At 34.6% G+C, this 25,456-nt stretch overlaps 1 protein-coding gene across 1 annotated transcript; it reads left to right on the top strand.

Moving 5' to 3' along the window:
* The first annotated feature begins 3,217 nt into the window (after positions 1 to 3,217).
* On the top strand, positions 3,218 to 9,513 carry LOC110785470 (tropinone reductase homolog At5g06060). The gene is made up of 5 exons (XM_021989908.2): positions 3,218 to 3,387; positions 3,527 to 3,734; positions 5,839 to 6,055; positions 6,151 to 6,257; positions 9,019 to 9,513. The coding sequence occupies exons 1-5, from the start codon at positions 3,296 to 3,298 to the stop codon at positions 9,205 to 9,207; spliced, it is 813 nt and encodes a 270-aa protein (XP_021845600.1). The 5' UTR covers positions 3,218 to 3,295; the 3' UTR covers positions 9,208 to 9,513.
* Positions 9,514 to 25,456: the final 15,943 nt, after the last annotated feature.

Raw genomic sequence — 25,456 nt, 5'->3', positions numbered from 1 at the left:
GTTTTAAGGCATACTTGAAGGAGTGTTTTAAAATGAAAGACCTCGGGGCTCTGAAGTACTTCCTTGGGTTAGAGGTGGCACGAAGTAGTCAAGGGTTCTATGTATGTCAGAGAAAATATGCCCTCGACATCATCTCCGAGGCCGGATTGTTGGGAGCAAAGCCTGTGGACTTTCCCATGGAACAGAATCATAGGTTGGCATTGGCAGACGGGCCAGACCTGTCGGACGGTGAGCAGTATAGGCGTCTGATCGGACGTCTGGTTTATTTGGCTGTCACGCGACCAGACGTTGCCTACTCTGTACATGTCCTATCTCAATTTATGCAAGCACCAAAGGAGGCACATTGGGAAGCAGCTTTGCGAGTAGTGAGATATTTGAAGAAGTGTCCGGGTCAAGGTATACTACTTCGGTCGGACAGTGCGTTGCAGTTGGAGGGGTGGTGCGACTCGGATTGGGCAGGGTGTCCAATGACGCGTCGGTCGGTGACTGGATGGTTTGTGTCACTTGCTATGTCGCCAGTTTCTTGGAAGACCAAGAAACAGCATACTGTTTCTCGGTCGTCTGCTGAGGCAGAATATCGATCGATGGCAGGTCTGACGTGTGAGTTGAAGTGGTTGAAACAACTACTACGCGACTTGGGGGTGACACACGACCAAGGCATGAGGATGTATTGCGACAGTCAGTCTGCGTTACATATTGCACAGAATCCGGTGTTCCATGAAAGGACAAAACACATCGAGTCAGATTGTCATTTCATTCGAGATGCAATCAAGGAAGGGATCATCAGTCCGTCGTACGTGTCGACGAAGGTTCAGTTAGCAGATATCTTCACCAAAGCGTTGGGGAAGGCGCAATTTGAGTTTTTTTTGAACAAGATGGGCATTCGAGATCTACATGCTCCACCTTGAGGGGGGATGTTAAGATATGTTAAGATATTAGATATTATTCTGTGAATATTCTGTAGAGTCCTAACTATGGTAAGTTACCTAATGTGTACCTAGGGTTTAGGTAACTGAGTTGTACTATATATACGTGTGTTATTAATGAGAATGATACGAGATTACACAATATTTGACAAATAATGATTTAGATAATATATGAGTTAAATGGTTATGACTATCGAAGTAAAGAACGGATGAGAATAAATTTATGTTTGACATGGGTTTGTTATGAAAGGGGAAGAACGTAAATATATCTACGTGCCCTTATTTTTCTATTTTGAATTTGTTAAATAAATAAGACATGGAATGGGGCAGTAACATACCGAGCAATCATTAATTTAATAAGAAAATTATCTATAAGCTCCATTTTGGTGATAATTGTCTATAGTTATAGTTTAGATATGCAAATTTAATATTCATATCATAAACCGTGCATCGGAAGGGGCGAGTTTGAATTAATTGGATTTGAGAACACTCACCTCCTAATTATGTATATCACTCTTTAATATTTTCATCAATATAATAGCTAAAACAATCAATTTTAATACTACGTAATAAACTTATGTCAATATATTTAAAAGTTAGTTGAAAGAAAAAGCGGATTATTTAACGAATATAGGGATGTCAGATTGTCAGTGGGGCGGGTTTTTGGGGTCGGTTCTCATGAGAACCCTTCTTATAATGAAAACCCCTCTTTTAATGAGAACTCTCATCCTCAACCCTTGGATTTTGATCTACGGCCCATATTAACGCTAATAACTCATTAAGATTAAAACTAACAGACTCTCTAAGCCTCTATAACCGGCCCATATATATATATATATATATATATATATATATATATATATATATATATATATATATATATATATATATATATATATATATATATATATATATAAAAGTTGAACCTAAGGATGGGTTTGAGGCAGGTGTGGGTATACCGGGGGGAGGGGGGTGATGATAGGGGATGAAATTTATTTTATACCTCCCGAGACGCGGATTGAGAGTGGTGGGTGTCGTTCCTATCGTTGATGGAGAAGATGGGGAAGAGAATTGTAGGCGGATACGCGTCTGCAGAGCCCGCCCCGCCTCAAAGTCATATCTAAGTGAATAAAGTAAGTAGTGTATGTAGGTGCTAAGTGATCAGGTAATGAGGTTAATGGGGTGACCGTGCGAGTATTAAGTAGCAATTAGTAAAGGGTGGACGAGATAACTTTATGCTTGACACAAGTGGGAATATTTTATATATATATATATATATATATATATCTACCCTTATTTGTTTTAATAAATAAGAAAATGAATGAGCAATAACAAATTTATCCATCCTTAGTTTTAATTTGGAAAATATCCATAAGTACTATTTTGATGATATTGTCTACAGATTTCATATAAATTTACATTTAGATGATTATATCGTGCATCGCACGGGTATTATACTAGTTTCATCTATTTCATATCAACCAAATAACATGAGAAACGTCTACTTCCTAAGAAGTCATACTCCCCCCCCCTCCCTAATTGCAAACATCACCATAAATGGCTTAAAAAATAATTTCCCCTTTCTTTTTCAATTGATACAATTCTTTTATCACGTTTGCCAATGCAATATTCCAATCATTAATATCTTTAACTGTCAATTTATAAAAATTATAATAAGTTGATATTATAAATCCATACGACTATACGTTTATAACATGATCCTATAAGACTTTATTTTTTCTTAAATATAAATCACAATTGATAGTCAAAGTAGATTAATGAAGTGTCAAAAGTTAAATTATGTCATCTAAAAAAGAACAGAGGAAGTAAATTGTTGCATACACATCCTGTCTTTTACAAAATCGGGTTGGAATGAGCCTGACCCGAAAATCAGGCTGAAAAACTTTGCCATATCCGTATATTTTCGGGTCAAACCCATATTCGCTCTAATTAACCCGCTACTCAACCGCTAAATACTACCCGCTACGCTATATTTTCCAAGTAAGGCTTAAGTAGGGTTCAAAAGTAGCAGATAGCGAGTAGCGTTTGCCGTTTGATAAATTTATAATAAAGTTTTAAACAGTATGCATAGTTTTTATTTTATTTTACCATATCAACCGCTACATTTACCGAATACTAAAACCTAATTACCCACCACTTTAATAACTACCCGCTACTGTTACTATTTACTGCTCAACCGTTAACCGTTACCCACTGGTTTCGCCGAACCGAACATGCCATCCGAATTGTATTATGTTAATCTATAGTTTAGCGCATAAAGCCATAAACTAAACAGTAAACCGTAAATTCTTCATCCTTATTTGACTTATTTCCGTTAAATTTGAAGAAATCATCAATTGAAAACAAAAATGGCAAATTCCCAAAATAGTGGCACTACTTCTCAACGATGGTCTCTTTCTGGGATGACTGCTCTTGTCACCGGCGGTACTCGTGGAATTGGGTCTCTCTCGCCTCCAAATTGCTCAATATCAATTTTTGAGGGTTTAATTTTTCTGGTTTTTTGATAAATTTATAGTTTTTATCTAGTTCAGTAATTCAAGTTTTTAGTATGAATTTATGTCTGGCTTTTTGGTTTATAGGAATGCAGTGGTGGAAGAATTAGGCGGTTTTGGAGCAAAAGTCCACCTTTGTTCAAGAAATGAGGCAGAATTAAACAAGTGTTTGGATGAATGGAAGGCGAAAGGTTTTGAAGTGAGTGGTTCTGTTTCTGATGTTTCTTCTCGTGAACAACGACAGAAGCTCTTGCAAGATGTTTCTTCAATCTTCAATGGGAAGCTCAACATTCTTGTAAGTTCTTATTTGTTGCCTCTGAATTTATGTGTCTGGACTTGACTTTTTTTTTCAGAAATTGCAGATTTATCATATGGAATTGATCATTTTAACATTTTCGTTCTAAAATCTGTGTTTTTGGTATGTTGTAAATTGCAAATTGGGAATTTATCTGAATAGTTTTGGTCTATGTTACTCGGGCTCTTCATTTTACCATAAGTACCCGTGTCAGATCTTCGACACTCCGACCCTTCATTTTCGACATAAGGCTGTGTTCGGTTCACCTTATTTCAGGAAATATAAGTCCAGATAAGTTCAGGAAAATTAAGGTTTGACCAAGTACAACTTATAACTAAAATAAGTTTTGAAAATCGGCTGAATAGAACGCACCCTAAATCATGAAAATTTTTCACAATTTAGCCCAGTCAGACACTTGGACACGTACCCATGTCCAACACTAGTACCAGAGTCTATGTAACATAGGTTTTGGTGACTTTGAATTTATGTTAATTGTTTTTCATGATCATGAAGATGATAGGAAATTTGGAATGTTATATGAATAATGAAGCACTAAGAAACGAAGTATAGAATTTGTAATGCTCCCCCGTCCGAATAGGTTAGCCCCTTTGTTTATGGACGCCTAAGACATGCTCTCAAATGATGGAAATGAATAGTCACGTTGATATTGTATTTACTGCTACTAATGTTGCAACTAAATCCGGACGGAAGGAGTATGCACATTTTTGCCTCCACCACACACACACACACACAAGCTGCACTTGGATGATTAATGATAAGTTTTAACTTGGAGGCAAGTAGATGATGGTGCTATACACCCAAAGTTTTGTCATAATATCAGACAGCATTGAGATTTTACCTCATCGAAATCTGGCATAACAACAGTCCATATTTAAATGGTTTTGTTTCCAACAGAATTCTAGATGTGATGCTATGTGTTCTTGTACCGACCCCAAATCATTTTGGGACGACTCCGTTTGGTTTGGTGTAAAATGTTTTCAGTGTAAGATGATTTTCCACGGAAAACATTTTCCAAGGGAAAACACAATTCCAAACTAGTTTTCCTTTGTTTGGTTCCTTAAAAAATAATGGGAGAAGATGGTGAAGATTGAGGGGAAGAAGGGAGGGGGAGGCAAGGAGGAAAGGTGGAAAAGTGGAGAAGTGGTTTCCCCCTTTTAAATGAAAAAAGATTTTTCCACCTTTGAGGAAGTTATGGAAAATTATTTTTCATCCCTTGTCAAACTAAACAACGTAAAATAATTATAAAGGGAAAATCGTTTTCATGGAAAACATTTTACACCCTATCAAACGGAGCCTAAGGCATTGTTGTTGTTCAAATGGAACAGTAGATGTGCTGCTATGTGCTAACAAAATCCCCTGAACATTAATTAGTAGGAGATCTCGCTAAACTGATTACAACTTTTTTGAAAAAATTACATCTCACTAAGTCACTGTGTTAATTAAACCCCTGAACATAGATTAGTACGACCCCTAGCTAGGATGCACGCCTTACATGACTATTCGCTCTTAGCCAAATAACATGTCACTGACTATCCTCAAAATACATTTTGTGATTTGTTGGACAATAAAAGTTAAGCTTCAGTTGAGTAGCATTTTGCCGTTTTGACTGACTAACCTTGGCAGAAATGGTGGAAATTCTTTTGATGTGTTTTTATTCTGAAGCAGTAGAATTACTGATTTTCTTTCTGCATTATGTAATTAGGTGTTCACTCGTTTGGGGTGTGGATGAACTTTTTGGAGTTCTCTTGGTATCTACTGCTCTACTAGTCTGCTGGACTGATGGCAGTTTTTATATGCCTTTCCTCTTCTCTTTTCTTTTCTTTATTTGTGTGCGTCTTTCGATGCCATAAAGGCCCATCACCTTAGTTAGTAACAACACTTTGAAGAGAGTCTTAGCCTTCCTGACAACTTCAGTGTGTTGTAAAGCTCTTCATATTCAGGCATTATAATCAGATTCTGTGCTTTTTATCCGGCTTCACACAATAGGAAGTTTCTTACAGCATAATAAAGTGCTTGTAAGGTATTAAGGTATTAAAAATGCCTATCATGTAATATATTGGTCATATTTTGAATGTTCCTCCAGATAAATAATGCGGGTACGAATATAAGAAATTCAACTACGGATGTTTCTGCTGAAGAATATGCCAAAATCATGACCACCAATTTGGAATCTGCTTACCATCTATGTCAGCTTGCGCACCCTCTTTTAAAAGATTCTGGAGCTGGAAGTATTGTATTCATATCATCTGTTGCAGGTGTTACAAGTATAGGTACTGGATCTGTTTATGCGGCCACTAAAGGTGCGTAATTACTTACCAAGTATTACTTAGTAGAGGCTCTTTTTTTTGAAAAGGTGAAGATTCTTTGTTAATCATATCATGTTTTCTATTTTCAGCTGCAATTAATCAGCTGACAAAAAACCTGGCATGTGAATGGGCAAAAGACAATATTAGGACCAACACTGTTGCACCTTGGTATATCAGAACCTCGCTTGTGGAACATGTAAGACCCTTCAACATATCCTCACTTTACGACTGTCTACTTTCTAGTCTTTGCTAGTTATTCATAAATAATTCTTGTTTCACCTCCTGTACACATTCCATATTTAGGATATTTAGTTGAAATGGGAAGGGTAGTTGGACACTGGAGTACCCCCTTAGGAGTTAGGAGCATGGTGTAAAAACTAGCCCGAGTTAACTCGTATCGCCCGAGTTAACAAGGTTTTGGAGGCTGGCGATACGAGATATCCCGAGTTGCAAAGGTGTTTTTAAAAACGGCGATATCTCGGCCGGTTCAACCGATTCGAACGAATTTTGTCCGCGTTAAACGTTATTAACCTCACATCTACTCGGTTTTTAGCCGAATTCCCCATGTTTTCGACAAAAAGAAAGGGAAAAAGGAAAGAAATGGAGAAACTCCACTGAAATATAGTAGAGAACTCAATTTTCAAATCTAAAACAAGAGAGAAAAGAGAAGGTAGACAAAGAAATTCATTTTAGGTCATGTGTACGGTTTAGGGGAGGGGACTAGGGTAGGTAGAGTGGGGCTGACATGGGACTTCTATTTCAAATTTCCAATTCCTACGCGACAACCGCGACACGGTCCGCAGCAAACGCATCATTTCCGCGACCGAGACTCCGCGACCGATCCCGCGACCGTGACCGATACCGCATTTTTTATCTATGGTTAGGAGTGTCTCTACACTGTTATAGAATGGCATAGTTAGGACAGAAATTAATGGAAGATTAAATAGATTTTGATTTATAATTCTGAAAATACAAAATATAGGGCGTATAGTTTTATCAAACTTTCGAGTGGCCTGATTCACTCCCAAGAGCTAAACTAAGCTTCAATAACTAAATATTGTGGGTGCCTTCTTCCCCTACCCTCCCTTATTGATAACATTTCTGATTCTCCTTCCCCTCTAACTAACCAACTACCTTCCTCCTCAAGATACTATTAACAGAATTGTATTGAACTAACTATATGCCCCTCCCCTTAGACCGGTTTATTACAGCCTCTTTTGGAGAAAATAAAAGGCACTAAAGAATATACGACTATTGTAGTTTTATCAAAGATCTGTCTCTGCTTAAAGCTTTAAACCCAGAATAGGTTGAATGCATAACTACAAGTAGTACTAATGAGTTTATGTTATGTTATAATTGTTAGCCTTCCCCATTTCGTTGCACCTTCACTACAACTCTTACTACTTGAAAAGGTGCATGGATATGGATATGGATATGGAGGCTTCATTACTGTACAATCATTCCCAATCCGACAAACCGAAAGGGTTGTCGTTGTCGAGATAGATTTGGAGAGATTCATAACCTCTTGAATCCCCAGTTTACCCCCCTTTTTGTATTTGGAAAAGTAGTCTCATTATTGAATACCAGTTGGTAGGGCTTGGCCATGATGCTGATGGTTAGTATAATTTCAAGTATTCAGGATAAGCCATATATCCTCCATAATGAATAAACCACCTGTTCTGCAACAGTATGTTAGTACGCGTAGGATTTTGTCAACCCTCTCTTGCACAAAGCCATCATGTGCTCAAGCGCTTTGTTAGGGGTGACTCAGGTGAGGCTTTGGGGTAGGGATAAACTCATGTTGGGCTTCTGCCTGTGCAAGGTTTGGGCTACAGCATCAAGCCAAGCTGGGCAAGAGAGAGCCACATAGTTAAGGTTTTTAGATCCTTGTACGTAACCTTCCAATGTTATTGTCAGTATCTATTGCCCTACCGTGACCTTTTCTTGCTTCTTCCACTTTATCCTCCAATCTTAGACATTTTTCTCCCTCTCTTTTGGGACCAATTTTGTAACAGGCTTGAGGCTTATCCAAATTATTGCCCTGCTGAAACTTCCTATTCATGCTGATTCATTTTTAACGTTTGTGCTTGTTTCTGGGTCGTTTCTTTTTGGTAGAAATATCAAATATGTATTCATCCAAGTGAAAATTTACAAAGAATCTTTTTTTTCTTTTTCCTGTTAAGCCTGATATGAAGTTATCGATTCTTGCTCACTGGGTACATTTGGTATATTACTTTTTTACTACATCATGTAATTCTAGTTGTCAATAAATAGCATGGTGAAAATACATATTTCGTACGGAGTATAATGCCAACTCCTCCGAGTTTAAGCTTCATGTGTAAAAAGTAAAAACTTAATCTCCCCTCCCCCCCGACACAATTAGTAAAATGAAGGTAAATGTTACATTCTGGTGCATCCACATCTCTCATTTTATGTGATGCAACTTTTTTTAACAAAAGGTACAAGAAGCCACAAAAGATGGTGATAAAGAAGGATGGGTATATTGTTGCCTACTGCCTGCTGGTATATAATCCCAACGTCTTATTACCTCAATCATTTCTGACTTGGTGGTAATAGTTTTTTTTGTTTTTTGTTAATCAGAGCTAACAAGGGTAGTAATGTAAACGAGATTTGATCTTTAGTTCTCCGGTACCACCCCTAAGACTTACCAAGTATGCTAGTTGACATCTACGTAGTGATAGTCTGAAAGAAAGTAAAGCTCAAACATTGACGAAGTTTAACTAGAAAAGTAAAATGTGACGACCCTGGTTTAATTTGAGATAGATTTGTATCTTTTATTTCATCATTTTTTGGGTATCAAAATTCAAAGCCTTGTCAAGATGCAAGAAATTATCCTCATGTGCATTGAATTTAGTTCTGATTTCATTTATTTAGGCGCCTCGAATGCTGAGGCAACCTACCTTACTCCTTTTTTCCTTGGTTATTAAAATTTTCAGTTGCTTGCTGACAAGAGCTTCTTAGACAAGGTTGTTTCACGCACGCCTCTTGGCCGCGTAGGAGAAGCTGAAGAGGTATCCGCTATGGTGGCATTTCTCTGCCTTCCTGCCGCTTCTTACATCACAGGCCAAGTTATTTCAGTTGATGGTGGAATGACTGTCAATGGTTTTAACCCTGGGCTTTACTAGATAGAACTTACTTCTTCCTTTAAATAGACTAGTTACTTGTACTGCTTGGCTATTGGCAATTTGGCACCCTATAGTTAGGAATGTCTAGCCTTGTAAGGTGGTCATTGCTGATATGCATAGAAAGATTATCTTCTTTGTACAAGTAATGAGCTTTCATCACCTAAACACATAATAAGGCCCTGTTTAGTTCACCTTATTTCTTCTGAACTGATCTGGTCTGATCTGATCTAGTTTGTTCTGATCTGATCTGAACTTATTTTTTCTAGTCTGATCTGATATAATCTAATCTGATCTGATTCTTCATAATTAAGTTTAAACAAAAATCTACATTTATTAATATTAAACGACTTACGTGTAAAATAAATGTTACACAAATTTACAATATTATTATTATTATTTATTTGACTTTGCTCATGATTTAACTATTCCTTGTATTAGATAGACCTAGACATGCATAGAAAGATTATCTTCTTATACATTTGTATAAGTAATGAGCTTTCATCACCTAAACACATGTAAATGTATCTCATAAGTCAATATAATAGAACTCTCGCGCCTCTTTGGTGCAACAAATCCAAACATATATCTTTGAGATAGATAAGATTTGATCTCATATATTGAGTCTACAAATTTTTTATACAAGGCGATTTTACGCAAAATACCACTTTGGTGTCATATAAGTTAAGCAATTGAATCAATTAGTTGAGCACTGGAACTAATTAGTTAAGCAACGGAACCAATTAGTTAATCACTAGAACTAATTAGTTAACCAATGAAATCAATTAGTTAATCAATTAAAGTGATTTTTTCGATAAAACGGTCTTACACAAAAGTTGCCTTATTGAGTCTATGAGCAATTATCTAACCATCTAAACTAGTCGAGAAGTTCGAGGCCCACAAATACTTAAATCGGTTGAAAGGTGTCGAAAGGACAATTTGATCATACTCGTTCTTACGTAGCTCTCAAAATTCCACGAGACGTTAATTCAATCGATTGCTTTTGTTTTTCTAGGACAAAACTGAAAAGTAATGTTGTATCATATGAATCCCCATATCTTATTTGATACAACTGTCCCGTTTCTACAATGGTACGTTTCGTTTCTCTTTTTTATAATTTGGATTTTTCAAATGTAATTTGGTAAGTCGGACCCATGGGCCTATTTGTTGAATTGTTGGTCCAACGTCAAATACTACTCCTATTATTATTAATAAATAAATAATTCATTTTAAAAGATAAAAGAAAAAGGCCACGTTATTATTCTAATTAATGTACGTCATCAACCTTTTTTATTACTATTATTGAAGTAAATGTACGCCATCAAGGCATTATCAACTGGGGAGGAAGTATAAATCCATCTAGATATCACCCCATTAAACGATAAAGTAGGCTGAAAAATTTTAAAGGACAAATCAATTGTTTGGAAAATGGCATTGGTTTTGGAAAAATAACTATCTGTTTTTGAAAAATGACATCCATATTTCCAAAATGGCATATGTTCTTTGAAAAATGACACATGTTTTAATATTCGTTTTATCCCTATTTTATCGTTTAGTGGGATAATATATTTTTATAAAAACATATCTAATATGGGGCACGCTGCCCTCATCAACTTGTACTCCCTCCGTCTCTTTTTGTTTTTTACGTATTCCATTTTGGGTATCTCATTTTGTTCTTTACATTTCTTTTTATATTATCACATAATGCATTAATATTCTATCAGAATTTGTGCCCAAATATTATTTTAACCAATTAAATCCATTGAACATTAAATATTTCTCATTTTCCCAATGTCAGATTTTTGATAAAAGTGAAAACATTATAAATAAACGTAATTTTTCTTGTTTAAATAAAAAAAAGTAGAGTAATCTCAATGCCATTAAATAATCGTTAAATCACGTGAATAACATCAAACGTAAAGAACAAAAAGAGACGGAGGGAGTACCTCATTACACGTGATTTTTGCCAAATACTCTATCTAACTTTTTCTTATTTTTTTAATTGAGGTAAGCCTAATACACTTCGTATCTCACCGCCCATTTTATTCATTAACTAGATAATATCCGAGCCATTCTATCTTTCTGAATCATAAATCTGAATTCTCGTAGCTAGAACATTGTCAATTGACATAATCTATACTATTATTAAAACTCCAAGGTAGAATGTCATCTCGCCACGTATCGTGACCTCTTATTTGTTAGTCACATATGATAACACAACTCATTTATTGTTTCTTATACGTTCAAAATTATATTAAGTCAATATAATTAGAAAAATCATCTGAAACATTTTTTTATAGTCTTACGTCACTAATTAGTCATTACTTTTACGAGTTACTAATCCTTACATGACAAAATTTATTTAAGCATACTAAAAGCAAGATATACTTTTATGTGACAAATTAAATAGACTCAAAACGAGTTATAATCTAATTGATCCATTTTTCTACTATCCAGGACCCGGGACACTAACTAGTTATTTTTCCTAAATCATACCATACTTTGTAGTAAAAACGGTCGAGATCAATTATCTAAATTCTCTTTCCCTAGTTCTCCTACTCTTAAACGTTGATCTGTATTGCAATTACATCGCTCGAGATTCCTTACACGCTTGAGATTCTAGTTTAATATGGATTCCTTCTAAATTAAATTACTATTGTAATTATTTTGAGTCTGGATCTTCTAGAGTTTTAATAAAACTCTACAATGTAAAGTTGTATCTAAACCCTACATTTTAAAATCAATGGCTCATATTGATGAGAAAAAATATAGGGGATTTTGGAAAGATAATATATAAACCATTGATTTTTCATTCAATGGTTGATATGCTCAAACTCTACCTTTTAAAACTCTAGAGTTGTTTCATTATGACGCTTGTGTTTTCCGTTTTAGTATGTTTTATAATGTTCTTACATTGCATTTTACACAATTTTTAAACATAAAATTTACTATTGGCTCCGTTCCTTCCTAGAACATATTACATGCACCCGAATGCACAGTACACCCTCTTACATTTCCTCCTTATACATGAGGAGAATATGTGGTGGGGACCACAAATATGCATAAAATTACCCTTTGGTGCACGCTGCATCCAGGTGCGCCTAATAATTTTCAGTTCTTTAATATTGCACCATGGTTTACTTTACATTTCCAACACATATTTGACTCTTAATATCTCGAATCGTTCGGATAATATTTCAACATCTATTAAAAAAATAGAAAGTTGGACGATTTGATTCAAAAATTCGGACATCTTAGCCGATTTAAGATTACGGATATTTTGGATTAGATGTCCGACACAATTTAATGTAAAACTTGAATAATTTTAATTTTTTTTTGAAATTCACATCGGCTTTGGATTTCTCAATCTAAAAATTTTGAATATTCAAAATTGAACACCCCTGGTTTAAACCAGACAACATTAAATCAGACACGAATATGCAACTTACTTTTGTGTGTCTAGCATAATAAATATAATGAAAATCTCTGATACATCCGCAATAATCAAATGGATGAAAATCCAACTTGAATGGATGAGATAGCGTCAAAACGCTTGTATTATGGGTTAATTTAAAGGGGGTGACGTATAAAGTGGGTGACAGATCGGATTGATTTTAGATGATGCATGCATAGATCATTCCATTTGATAACACATCCATCCACCCGTTTAACATTGTTGCAAATTGTATTTTCAAACCATTTGTTAATTTTCTTTTCAGTTTTTCATACACTTAGTAACTTTTAACCATAAATGTAGAGTTGAGATGATGTTTTTTTTTTAATTAACGATGAGATCCATCCGTTAGTTATCTGATCTACCCCGATTCATTTGTAGATGACTTATGGATAGATGCAAGTGAATAGGTTTAAGATACTACTCCGTTATTGTTACTCCATAATTTTTGTATTACTCCACACATGTAAAAGTTAAAATGACGTAACTATTTAAAGTCATATTTGCTCTATTTTTTTCTGATCTGATCTGAAATAAGTAATAAGGTATTAAATTAAGTTAAACTAAACAGAGTCTAGGTCTTTAACTTCATGTACTCTACCCTCTAAATTTACCGTACCTCGAATTAGTGCATCGCTATACGACGTCCGCGTATGCTAAAATCGCCCGCGTATGCTAAAATCGCCCGCGTATTTTACGTAAAAGTACGATTTTACCCTTATAAAACCACCTCCTTCACTTTTCACTTAAACATTTCACTCTCCAATTTCCGGGCCATATTGCACCACCACCATGTTATTGAACGTTTCACCACCACCTTGTTCTTCACGTTGCACCAGCAGCTTGTTCCTCACGTGAACCACCATCATGTCGCGGTCTTCTTCACCACCAGCAGCTTGTACTTCACATTGTACCATAAGCTTCTTCTTCATCTGAACTAGTGATATACTCATTTTATATAGAGATTTACCCCCGTACCATGTGCACCTTTGATCTAAATTGAGCTCTTCAGAGCCATTTTTAGTGCTAATAATTATGTATTGTGTAGTATGCAAAATTGCTAGACAGTTGTTTGGTGGAAGTTGGTCTTTTGAGACTCATTTCTCCTATTCCTGGATGACTACACGGATCCCGAGCATGTGCGGGATATTCTAGTCAACTTCAAGGGGCAATATATGGCAATTTAGGCCCAAAGGAGTTAGACTTTGGCCTCAAGGATGAAAGCATGTGGAGTACGCTGATCTGCAAGCGCGCCCCGTGGAGCCGGGTAAGGCCGTCCGACCAGGCGGATTATTACGGAGAATAATTCATTGCAAACACGCCCGATCAGGCGTTGTTGCCCGGTGGCACTGGGTGGAGGAGCAAAGCAAATCTGGATCAGTATTATGCAGCATCGCCCGATCGGGAGGGCTTGCCCGATCGGGCCCGATGGTTTTACATGTTTTTGTCGGTCTAAGTTTTTAGCTTTTAGGGGAGGCCTATAAATACTTCATTAGTTTTTTAGGCCCAATATCTTAGTTTTTTTTTTCTAGAACTCCGTAGTTTTATTCAAGCACTTTATTTTCTCTCTCAAACTTTTGTCAATTAATTACTGTTAGGTTATGATACATATGACAATTCATAAATCATGCGGAAAAACCATTTAGCCAGGAATACATATTATTTACACATAATCATATAGCATAGTTTTAGATGCATACTCTTTGTTGCGTGCCTTCCCTAGCTGCGCCCGAACCGAACAAGAACAAGTCTTTAGGACTCCAAGTGTCGTCCCTCCGTAGATAGTCCACAGCACGTCCGGATCCGCCTTAAGATTGACCAACTAGAATCGCCCTTAAGGTACTAAAGATTTTCGGCACTTATAGTCAAGGAATGTGTCTGAATTTTCTCTCAAAAAATCACTTTGAATACTTGAATAATCTATGAAAATATGTGACCGTAGGCACCTATTTATAGAGTTATGGAAAGGGTTTTGGAATCCTATTAGGATACTAATTTATTTAATTATAACCCTACTAGGACTCTAATTAAATAATCATTATCTAATAGTTTTAGGATTTAATCACACTTCGAATCCCGATCGCTTCAGGATTCCCGCACAAGCATTGCACGAGCACCGTACACCCGCGCAAGCCTTGCGGCCCACGCTAGGCGCACAGCGTTCGGCCCACTGCTGTGCTCCGCGCGCGCGCCCAAGGCCTTGGCTGGGCCTGGCCTTGCGCTGGGCCTGGTCGAGGCTTGGCGTGCGCTGGTGTGCGTTGGCTCGCTGGGCGACGGCCTGGCTTCGTGATGGGACTTCGTCTAGAGGGCCTCGTCCGATGCTAATTCGTACGATACGCTTCCGATTAAATTCCCGATTCCGGAATTCATTTCCGATACGAACAATATTTAATATTTCCGATTCCGGAATCAATTTCCGTTTCGAACAAATATTTAATATTTCCGTTTCCGGAATTATTTTCCGATTCCGATAATATTTCCGATTCTGACAATATTTCCGTTTCCGGCAATATTTCCGATTCTGGCAATATTTCCATTTCCGATAATATTTTCCGATACGTACCATGTTTCCGTTTCCGGCAACATCTACGACTTGGATAATATTTATATTTCCGATACGATCCATATTTCCGTTTCCGGCAATATCATCGTTTCCGGAGTATTCATTTCTTGCCTGTGACGATCTCAGCTCCCACTGAAACCAAGACCCGTCGATTCCGAATATCCATAGATGGAGTATTTAATGCCATTAAATACTTGATCCGTTTACGTACTATTTGTGTGATCCTACGGGTTCAGTCAAGAGTAAGCTGTGGATTAATATCATTAATTCCACTTGAACTGAAGCGGCCTCTAGCTAGGCATTCAGCTCACTTGATCTCACTGAATTATTAACTTGTTAATTAATACTGAACCGCATTTATTAGACTTAACATAGAATGCATACTTGGACCAAGGGCATTATTTCCTTCAATTACTTTATTCAAATTCAATCAAGATTTAATCTTTAGTTTTCCAATTCGGTATATCTCTTTTCCATTCTAATTTCCGTTACTCCCTCCGTCCCATATTAGTTGTTACACTTTCCTTTTTCGTCCGTCCTAGATTAGTTGTTACACTTCTAAATTAGGAATGACCCCACAATTATTATATTGTCTCTCTCTTCCCACTAAATTTTTTTTGTCCCTAGACTCTCTCACATTCAATTACAAAAAATACCCCACTAACTCCTATCACATCTACTTTTTCAATAAAATAACAATTGATAACCAAACAACCACTTATCATCTAAAACTTTGTGCAAAGGTAAGTGTAACAACTAATTTGGGACGGAGGGAGAATTAATTAATTATGTTTTTCGTGGATTTAATTGTTTTAATTTCTACTATGCGTGAGTATTTAATTTATAGGGTTTAGGGGATTCATTAATGTATGATTGGGATTGAATTGGTCGTGATATTGACTATTTATCTTAATTTTCTATAGTATGTTTTACTTTTTCATCAAGTCTGTTCGGACGAACTAATTTGATTGAGTTTGGTTAACCTTAGATTATGCGCGGAGAGGTATAATCTGATGTTTTTGACCTGTGACTGTTAGATATGATTATTTCTAGTACATTGCGAGAGTCTGCTAGTTGTATTTTCTAAAGGATTCATAAGATTCGAAGATTCATGTTATACTTAGTTTTGATTATTAATTTTCTATCGTCCAATCCTAGTGTTCATTTGTGGTGAACCTATACCCCTAGACCTTTTAACCCATCGTTTAATCATTTCCGTAGTTTTATTTACTCAATTCAACCATTTTATTTCTTATCCGTCGTTTAGACCTATTAATTAGTAGTAGGAAGAATGTTGTTCCCCTGTGGATACGATCCCTACTTCCCTAGATATATTTTTAGTTGGTGAACTTATGTTTATCTTTGATAGGAGTATGATTTAGCCTGTCAAATTTTGGCGTCGTTGCCGGAAAACTGGTTTTATTCTCTGCTATTAGTTTTGTTCTGGATTATTTTTCTTTTATCTTAAGGGACACTTGTTCCTTGAGATCGGATCTCACTTTTGTTAGTGTTGGTTGTTTATGCCCAGGACCGTAGCTTAGGTACTAGTGATCTTACTCCATACGATCCTGAACCCGATAGGACTTTTCGTAGACGAAGAAACTTTATCAAACAGTTGGGAGATTATATTGACTCTGAATCTGATCATTTGTTTGGTAATCCTTTTACTACAGATTCAGAGATGGGTGAACTAGAAGAGCCAAGGCTTACAGACTATTCCAAGTCTAGTCTGTATGTGCTACCAAGGCCAATCATGCCTACAATCAATGCTAAAAACTTTAAAATTGTATATGTCTTTATCAACATGATTGAGAGACATCAGTTTGGTGGAGAAAAGGACGAAGACCCCAATATTCATATCCGGTCTTTTATTCAATACTTCTCAACAATCAAACAAAAGGGTGTTACTGCAGAGTAGACCGTGTTGATGTTTTTCCCATTCGCTCTGAGTGGAAAGGCACAACTATGGATCAATGGGCTATGAAAATTACTGACTGTGAATCATTGGTTCTTGTATTCTATGTGAAGTAATTCCCACCTGAGAAGATTCCCCGGCTAAGGGGCCAGATTATCTCTATTTCCCAACACACCGAAGAAAGCTTACATGAGGTTTGGGAAAGATTCAAAGATTTGCAACTGGAGTGCCCACACCATGGTATGCAACCATTGTTTTTTATTCAACAGTTCTATAATGGTCTGGGCAGTTATTCCAGGTTGATTCTTGATTTTGCTGCAAATGGGAGGTTCATGCAACTCCTAGTGTCTAGAGCTTTGGAGGTGATTGAGGAGATGGCCATTCACAATACCCAATATGGGAATCCTAGAGGCCTTCCCAAAAAAGGTAGTAAGCTTGAGATTAATTCGACTGAATTACTTCCTGCACAATTAAGTGCTTTATACCACATGTTCGACAACATGCAGGCGACATAATCTCAAAGTGCCCAACCGACTATTGCAGTAGTGAATCTTTGTGATAGTTGTGGGTTGTTTGGTCACTATGCACAAGAGTGTAAAAGCTCCATTGAGAAATATAATGCATTTAAGAATTACAAGAAGAACAATCCGTACTCTTACAGTGGAGGGTTAAAAATCATCCATATTTGTCATATAAGAGTACGAATGTTCAGAACCTTCATCAGATTCAACAGACTCCACCAACTCAACAACCATATCAACCAAGGGATAATTATCAACAACAGCAGTCTAGTGGACCATCTGGGTTCACTAGACCATCTTACACCCCTCCACAAGCACAGACTTTACCACCCCAGTCTTAGGATTAGGATTTACAGCCTGATCCTATGTTAGTGGAGTAGCGCAATATGATGCTTACTATGTAGAAATCTCTTTTTGGACAAGGATGCTCAAATTGATGATCTTATTGCTCATAACAAGATCATTGATAACCAGATGGCTACAAGTCTTGTGGGGGAAGACTCTAGGTCAACTCCCTTCATAGCTTGAAAATAAGGAGACTGTAAATGCTATAACACTTCGTAGTTGGTTTGGTTATAATGGGCCACTTATACCAATTAATGATATTTTGGAGCATCAGCTAGTGGTATAATTGATAAGGAAGCTGAAGAGGTGGTCATTGGCGGACCCACGTTGGTTCAATCCTCAAGAAGTTAAGTTTAACAAATAATTTCATCCACAACCTGCCTTTCATCACACACAACCTTCAAGTTCAATCTCTACATATCATCGAAATTGCATGAAGGAGGAAGGTAGAGTTTAATTAATTTACTTTAGCATCAATTTAGTTTGTCATTTACGTAGTACTCATAGAGTTGTTACGTACTGGTAGAAAATGTAACACTTATCGGAAAAGAAGTTGAACATGTGCAAAAAGAAAAAACGTAGATAGTCTATATACAAAACCTGCACTAAGTAAACAGGGAATATGATTGTGGTTCAGTGGTCAGGAGGGTATATTTTCTTTTATTGTTAATGCCCACAAGTCAGAGGTTTGAGGCCAGAATATGACAATTTTGGTCAATTTAACTTAATTGTTTCTTTTCTTTTTAATTCGTTTTTCCTAACCAGATCTTTGGTTGTCTATTTAGTTTTTTTAATTAGTTCTACACCAATTGAAATATTTCTGCTTTTATTTTTCCATCTTTATATTTAATTGGACTCTACTTTAAAATTTAAAAAAAAAAAAAAAAAAAAAAAAAAAAAAAAAAAAAAAAAAAAAAAACCATGACCATCAATTGTTCATTTCATATTATTTGCTTCATTCCCTTTCTTTCCTAGTAATTCAATTTGTTGTCTCTAGCTTAAAGTTTTTTTACACCAATTAACATTGTCTGCTTTTTTTTTTCCACTTTCATATTTAATTGGACTACACTATATACTACGTATGAAACAAACAACTTTAATCTTGTTGAATGAGATAATGAAGCCTTAATACAAACACATTAATAATTAAAAAATGGAGCCTTATTACAAATAAAAGTGCGATAATGAAAATATTACTCTATGAAACAACTTTATTTAAATTTCATTGCTGAATTAGCCTATTGAATGAGAAAAAAAACTCATTAATTAATTAAAAAATAAACAAAATTACATCAAATAAACATACGCCAATCCTTCTTCTCCTGCTTAAACCAAGAATTCTCTTAGATCTATAGCGGTAGTGTGGGTACTAATCGGCTAGCTCTAACCAACCCGAAAAGATTCCCTTTGAAATTACAACAATAAAATCCAAAATAACATCGACAATTCAGTCTGAAAAATGAAAATAAGAACAAATTGTAATCTAATGAATATGAAATTACCTTTGCAAGTCTGTTAATTTATTGCTCTTCAACACTTCCGAAATTCCACTCCTTCACAATTCCCGGAAAATAGAGCATTAGGTACAAATGAGTATGACTAATTGAAAATTAGGAATCGAAATTTTGAATTGAAGAGAAGAAATCCCCAATCTGGTTTTTGTTTCCTTGAAATAAATTTGATGAATTGGTAGAGAAAAGGGTAGAAATTTTTTAAGGGGAATTGATCTAGCCATTTGGTAAAAGAGTAGATGATTAATTGGGAAAAAAATCAGTTGAAATTCTTTCATTGATAACAAAAAAATGCCATTGTTAATGGAGATGAAGATTGGAGAAAAGAGTTTTGGAAATTCTGATTAGAATAGGGGGGATAGAAGATTATTGGAATTGAAACAATATTGGAAACAAGAAGATATAATTATTGATTGGAGAAGAATACGAGGAGTTCAAAATTGATTGCCTTGAATCCGTTGTGTTAATGGGGGAAATGAAGCGAGTAAATCACGCACGCTGAAGAAACAACAAATTTTGATAGATTTTTTACTTTTTTTTGTACATACTTAAATTGGGCTCCAAAATATTGGGCCCTTCAAATTTTGAAGGCCCTGTGCTATCGATCAGGATGCACAGGGCCTTATTCGATCCTGATTGGCAATGACAATAGAATAAACCTTGAGAAGATTTGTTCATATGTCACATGATCATTACACAAACCTCCAATCAAATAAACCTTTACCAACAATAAACAAACTTGTTTAACGGTTTGTTTATGGGACCCACTATCCATATACATCATTCAATTCATTAGGTTGATGGTAAGCCTCTTTTTTCTTGGTTTTTCTTACTTTTGATTCCATGTTCATAATAAAAACTCCACTCTTTTCCTATTGGAGAGTTTTGTTACCCATTTATTGGTACCCATTTATTGGATTTTATCTCTCACCTTGTGAGAGTTTGGGCCATGTTTTTAATTTCACAGGAAAAGTTGATTTATTGATGAAGATTCGTGAAGTTTGACAACAGATGTCATTCCTACGTCTACGATCGATTGAATTGAATTTAATTCAATACCAAAGCTATGTTGGTAATTTAATGCAATACGGATCCGTTTAATCATGATAATGCTTATGGGCCCGTTTCATTGTTGTCGTGGGTATTGGTTTTTTGGAGTATTGTTTAGGAGTTGCGGTTTATACCAGATTCCTTATAAATACTCCTTTATTTATTCCAATAAAAAACCCAGAGACATAGAGAAACGAAAAAAACCCTAAAACATATTACTCTGTCATTATTGTCCCATAGAGATCTGAGCAGTTCTTGAAGTAATTCCAGCCTTCCAATCGGGGTACAGAGTTGGAAGGTAGTTGTGTTACCCTTGGGGAGCAATCGTCACTGAAAACCTTGTACCGGTGGTGGCGAAATACGCTTCTAGGGCAGGCGTAAAACCCGTCACAGCTTTTGAGATCAATTATTGAGTATTGTGTTTCTTACCTATTATATTATTGTTAATTTCATGATTACAACGTATTATTTCCAACAAGCTATAACAAATCGAAAGACCCCCTCGTTGAAGGTTGTATCAAACAACGATGTGAAAGAAGGTATTCATTATTGTCAGATTTAATCTACAACGATCGTGGTTTTGCCGGAATAGAATTTCGTTGATCCAGTTGTTTTGTATATGTTTGTTTTAATTTTTATTGTAGATGTCGTTTGACTATTTTATTAAAGAACTAATTTTTACCTTAAAAAAAATAGAGTACGTTATACTCCCTCCGTATTTTTTTAAGAGATACACTTGCCTTTTCCGGCCGTATTTATTTAAGAGATACACTTGCCATTTTTAGTAACTTATCAACCCACCATCTAATTAAATAATACATCTAATATACCCTATCACCCACCATCCTATTAAACAAATATTTTCATAAACTCACCCCACCCTCCACCTACCAAAATGACATGGTCCCCACGTATTTAATTATTAAAATATCTATCCAACCCCACTTGCTTTATTATTTTATTTCATTTAATTATTCTTCTTAATACCCGTGACCGGCCAAGTGTATCTCTTAAAAAAATACGGAGGGAGTACGTACGAATAGTTAATACGGATACTCCGTATAAAATCAGGCGGACGTCGCGTGGCACTGAGATTAGTTTTCGTCATTTTAAAGTTTAAATGCTTGACAGTTGCCAGCTTATACAGTCATACACAACCAACGTGGCAGTTGCCAGTTAAAGTATGTTTCATGTTAGGTTCGTTTTCAGATTCGTGTGATCTTCCTTTGGGTCCCACCTTGTCCCTAACGCTATAAACGACCCTACACGTGTCTCTTTACAAGACGCCCTTTCCTTTTAGGTCAATCTATCTTTCGGACTTATTAATTCCGGCATTTCCAAGCAACATACTCAAATAGCAATATGCAACACTATCATGCATGGCTTTTTCCTTTTCTAAACCATTCCTTTAATAAAAAGTTTCAACGAGGCTTAAATTCCAACCAGACTTAATAAATTTCACTAAAATACACTCAGGCTTCGTATGTTTTAACCATTTCAAATAAGTTTGTTCATATAAAGGGAACGCACCGATCAACATAAGTTAGTGGAGTTGATGATATATAAATTCCTTCTGTGACATGGATCATAAGATTGAGCTTCGTCAGCTACAAAATGCTTCATACATAGGAATGACACAAACATAGACATGTGTAGCTAGGCTGACTAATCTGATATAGGTGTTGATTTAGTAGCTAGCATCATTCGAGAATATGATTTTGAATATGATCGTCAAATTACCATTCTATTGCCTACTTTCTATATCTATTTTTCACATTTGTCAATGTATCTTTTACATCATTTAATCTCTAACAATACATTATTAAAAAAATTATATATAAAAAAAAAAATCTCCAAATACTCATTGGAACGAATCAAACAAGATTCCATATGAATGTATATTGTGATTATGATTGACAATTAATTGTCATTTTAATTAATATCCTTCATATGTGCGTTTATATGTTGACTCGCAAGGTATGGAGCAAAAGATTTTAAATATGAGGATGACTAACAAATTATCATAAACTCGTATAAAATAATATAATAAAACTATATTGCATGCATGATGACTCTTACTCTGTATATGGTCAATTCGTTGTTTTTAATTTGTTTCTTGCAAATTGATCTTCGTATATTATGTATATTGCATCCCTCGATCTCTCAACTTCAAGTGTCATGTATCCAAATTGCATGCATGCAATATATATAATGCATTATTGTCAACCACTTGGAGTGCATGTTGGCAATCACAATTCTCAATGTAATATCATATTCCAATTAAATAGAAGTTGCAATTCAGATCTGGTACGTCCTGATATTTTAGGGGGCTTAGATAAAACGATAGGAAAATGCGCGCCCTTTATTAATATGCTAGATTTTGGCGTGTGATCCTTACACGGATTTTATTAAATTGTTAAGTTAAAATAATATATATCAACGGCTATATTTCATACGTAGTATATTAGATTAGATTAGTTTTTTTTATTTTGGATGAAATTTCATTTTAGATTTTATTTTTAATTATTAGAGTGTTTGTTTTTGGATGAAGTTGTGGTATGTGTAATATTATTAATTAATTTAATTCAATAATAATTTCGAAATATTATTTTTCATTGGCCGAAAGCCCGAAATCATTAGATTTTCTACGTGGCGCTCAAATATTAACAAATGAAGAAATTATTATTTACTTATTATATTAATTACTAGTTTTGAAGCCCGTGCGATGCACGGGTTTTGTTTTATATTTTATTATTAATTGCTTTTATTTATGTTATTAGGTGGCATTTCGGTTCCATTTTTTTTGTATGTGCATGCATTTAGTTTATTTTAAGTGAAATAAACTTATTGTGAACATTTATTATTAACGGTTGAATTATAAAAAGGTATTCTTTGTTAGACTATATCTCAAACTTGTTATTTAGACTACAAAAACTTTCAAATTTGGGAAAGAACCTGTGAAAAAGCGGGTTAAAATTGAAAATTAATTATCAATACAATTTATATCTCAGCTAAAATGGTCTCGATTAGCACCACAAAAATGATAAAATTGAGTAACGGGACATTATAAGGTTGGAAATACAAATTTTAATCTTTTTATAATTTAAAATAAATTCAATTACATCGAACTTATTGTTATCTTTTATAACTTCAATATTAATTTAATTTTGATTTTTTATTAGTCAATTCTAAAAGTCTCCTATCTATTTTAGGTAAATATGAAGATTAATGTTTTTTTTAAATACAAAATTTTGATTAGTGTTTGATTTTGGATTGAATTTTATTTTAGATATTATTTTTTATTATTAGAGCGTTTGATTTTGGATGAAGTTATATATATAAGTTACTAGATTTTACCCCGTGCGATGCACGAATTCTGTTAAATTGCTATGTTTAAACAGAACTCTTATGTATATACCAATTTTATATATTAGATTAGATTAGTTTTTTTTTTTTTTTTGCATTGAATTTTATTTTAGATTTATTTTTTTAATTATGAGAGTGTTTGTTTTTGGATGAAATTGTACATGCATAATATTAATAATTTATTAATAAAAATATCTACGTGACATATAATTATTTATCTATGTGGCACTCAACCTTTTTAATTCAAAATAAATTCTGAAATCTTATTTTTCATTGGCCAAAACCATTAGATTTCCTACGTGGCGCTCTCATATTGGATTAATGTTTGATTTTAAATTGAATTTTATTTATTTTATTTTAGATTAGTGTTTGATTTTGGATGAATTTTATTTTAGATTTATTTTTTTAATTTTTAGAGTGTTTGATTTTGGATGGAGTTGTATATATTAGTAATTAATTAATTAGAATATTTGCGTGACACCTAATTAATTATCTACGCTGCAATCGATTTTTTTAATTCAAAAATAAATTAGAAATCTTATTTTTCATTGGCCACAACCATTAGTAATCCTAGGTGGCGCTCTAATATTTCAGCAAATATGCCTCCTTTATATATGTATATTAGATTTATTTTTTAATTATGAGAGTGTTTGTTTTTGGATGAAATTGTACATGCATAATATTAATAATTTATTAATAAAAATATCTACGTGACATATAATTATTTATCTATGTGGCACTCGACCTTTTTAATTCAAAATAAATTCTGAAATCTTATTTTTCATTGGCCAAAACCATTAGATTTCCTACGTGGCGCTCTCATATTGGATTAATGTTTGATTTTAAATTGAATTTTATTTATTTTATTTTAGATTAGTGTTTGATTTTGGATGAATTTTATTTTAGATTTATTTTTTTAATTTTTAGAGTGTTTGATTTTGGATGGAGTTGTATATATTAGTAATTAATTAATTAGAATATTTACGTGGCACCTAATTAATTATCTACGCTGCAATCGATTTTTTTAATTCAAAAATAAATTAGAAATCTTATTTTTCATTGGCCACAACCATTAGTAATCCTAGGTGGCGCTCTAATATTTCAGCAAATATGCCTCCTCTATATATGTATATTAGATTAATTAATTTAAAATATATATCTATTTTATGTTTAAATAAATAAATACAAATTTTATTTGTATTTTGAGATTTAAATTTGGTGTACTACGTGTGTTAAAAAAATTCCCAGGAGCTTTAGTTAAATTATCATTCAAAATTATATCTTCTAAATTATGATATAAATGAACACTAATTTGTTTAACCGACAATATATGCTACTAATTTAATTTTAGAGGTGTAATACAATTGCATGCGTTTTTTAAAGATTGTTAATTATCCACGCACAATTCTCATTAAAACCAATTGTATTAGGAGCCCTCGTAATACTATAACTCTACTTTATATATGCTACTATATGTATATCCTAATACGAATATATGTAGTATCTGCAATAGTGACTCTTCCAACT

This window comes from Spinacia oleracea, chromosome 1 (assembly GCF_020520425.1).
Source record: "Spinacia oleracea cultivar Varoflay chromosome 1, BTI_SOV_V1, whole genome shotgun sequence".
NCBI classification, from domain to species: domain Eukaryota; kingdom Viridiplantae; phylum Streptophyta; class Magnoliopsida; order Caryophyllales; family Amaranthaceae; genus Spinacia; species Spinacia oleracea.
Note: the sequence above shows the minus strand (reverse complement) of the source record. Positions and strands in the feature narration are given on the sequence as shown.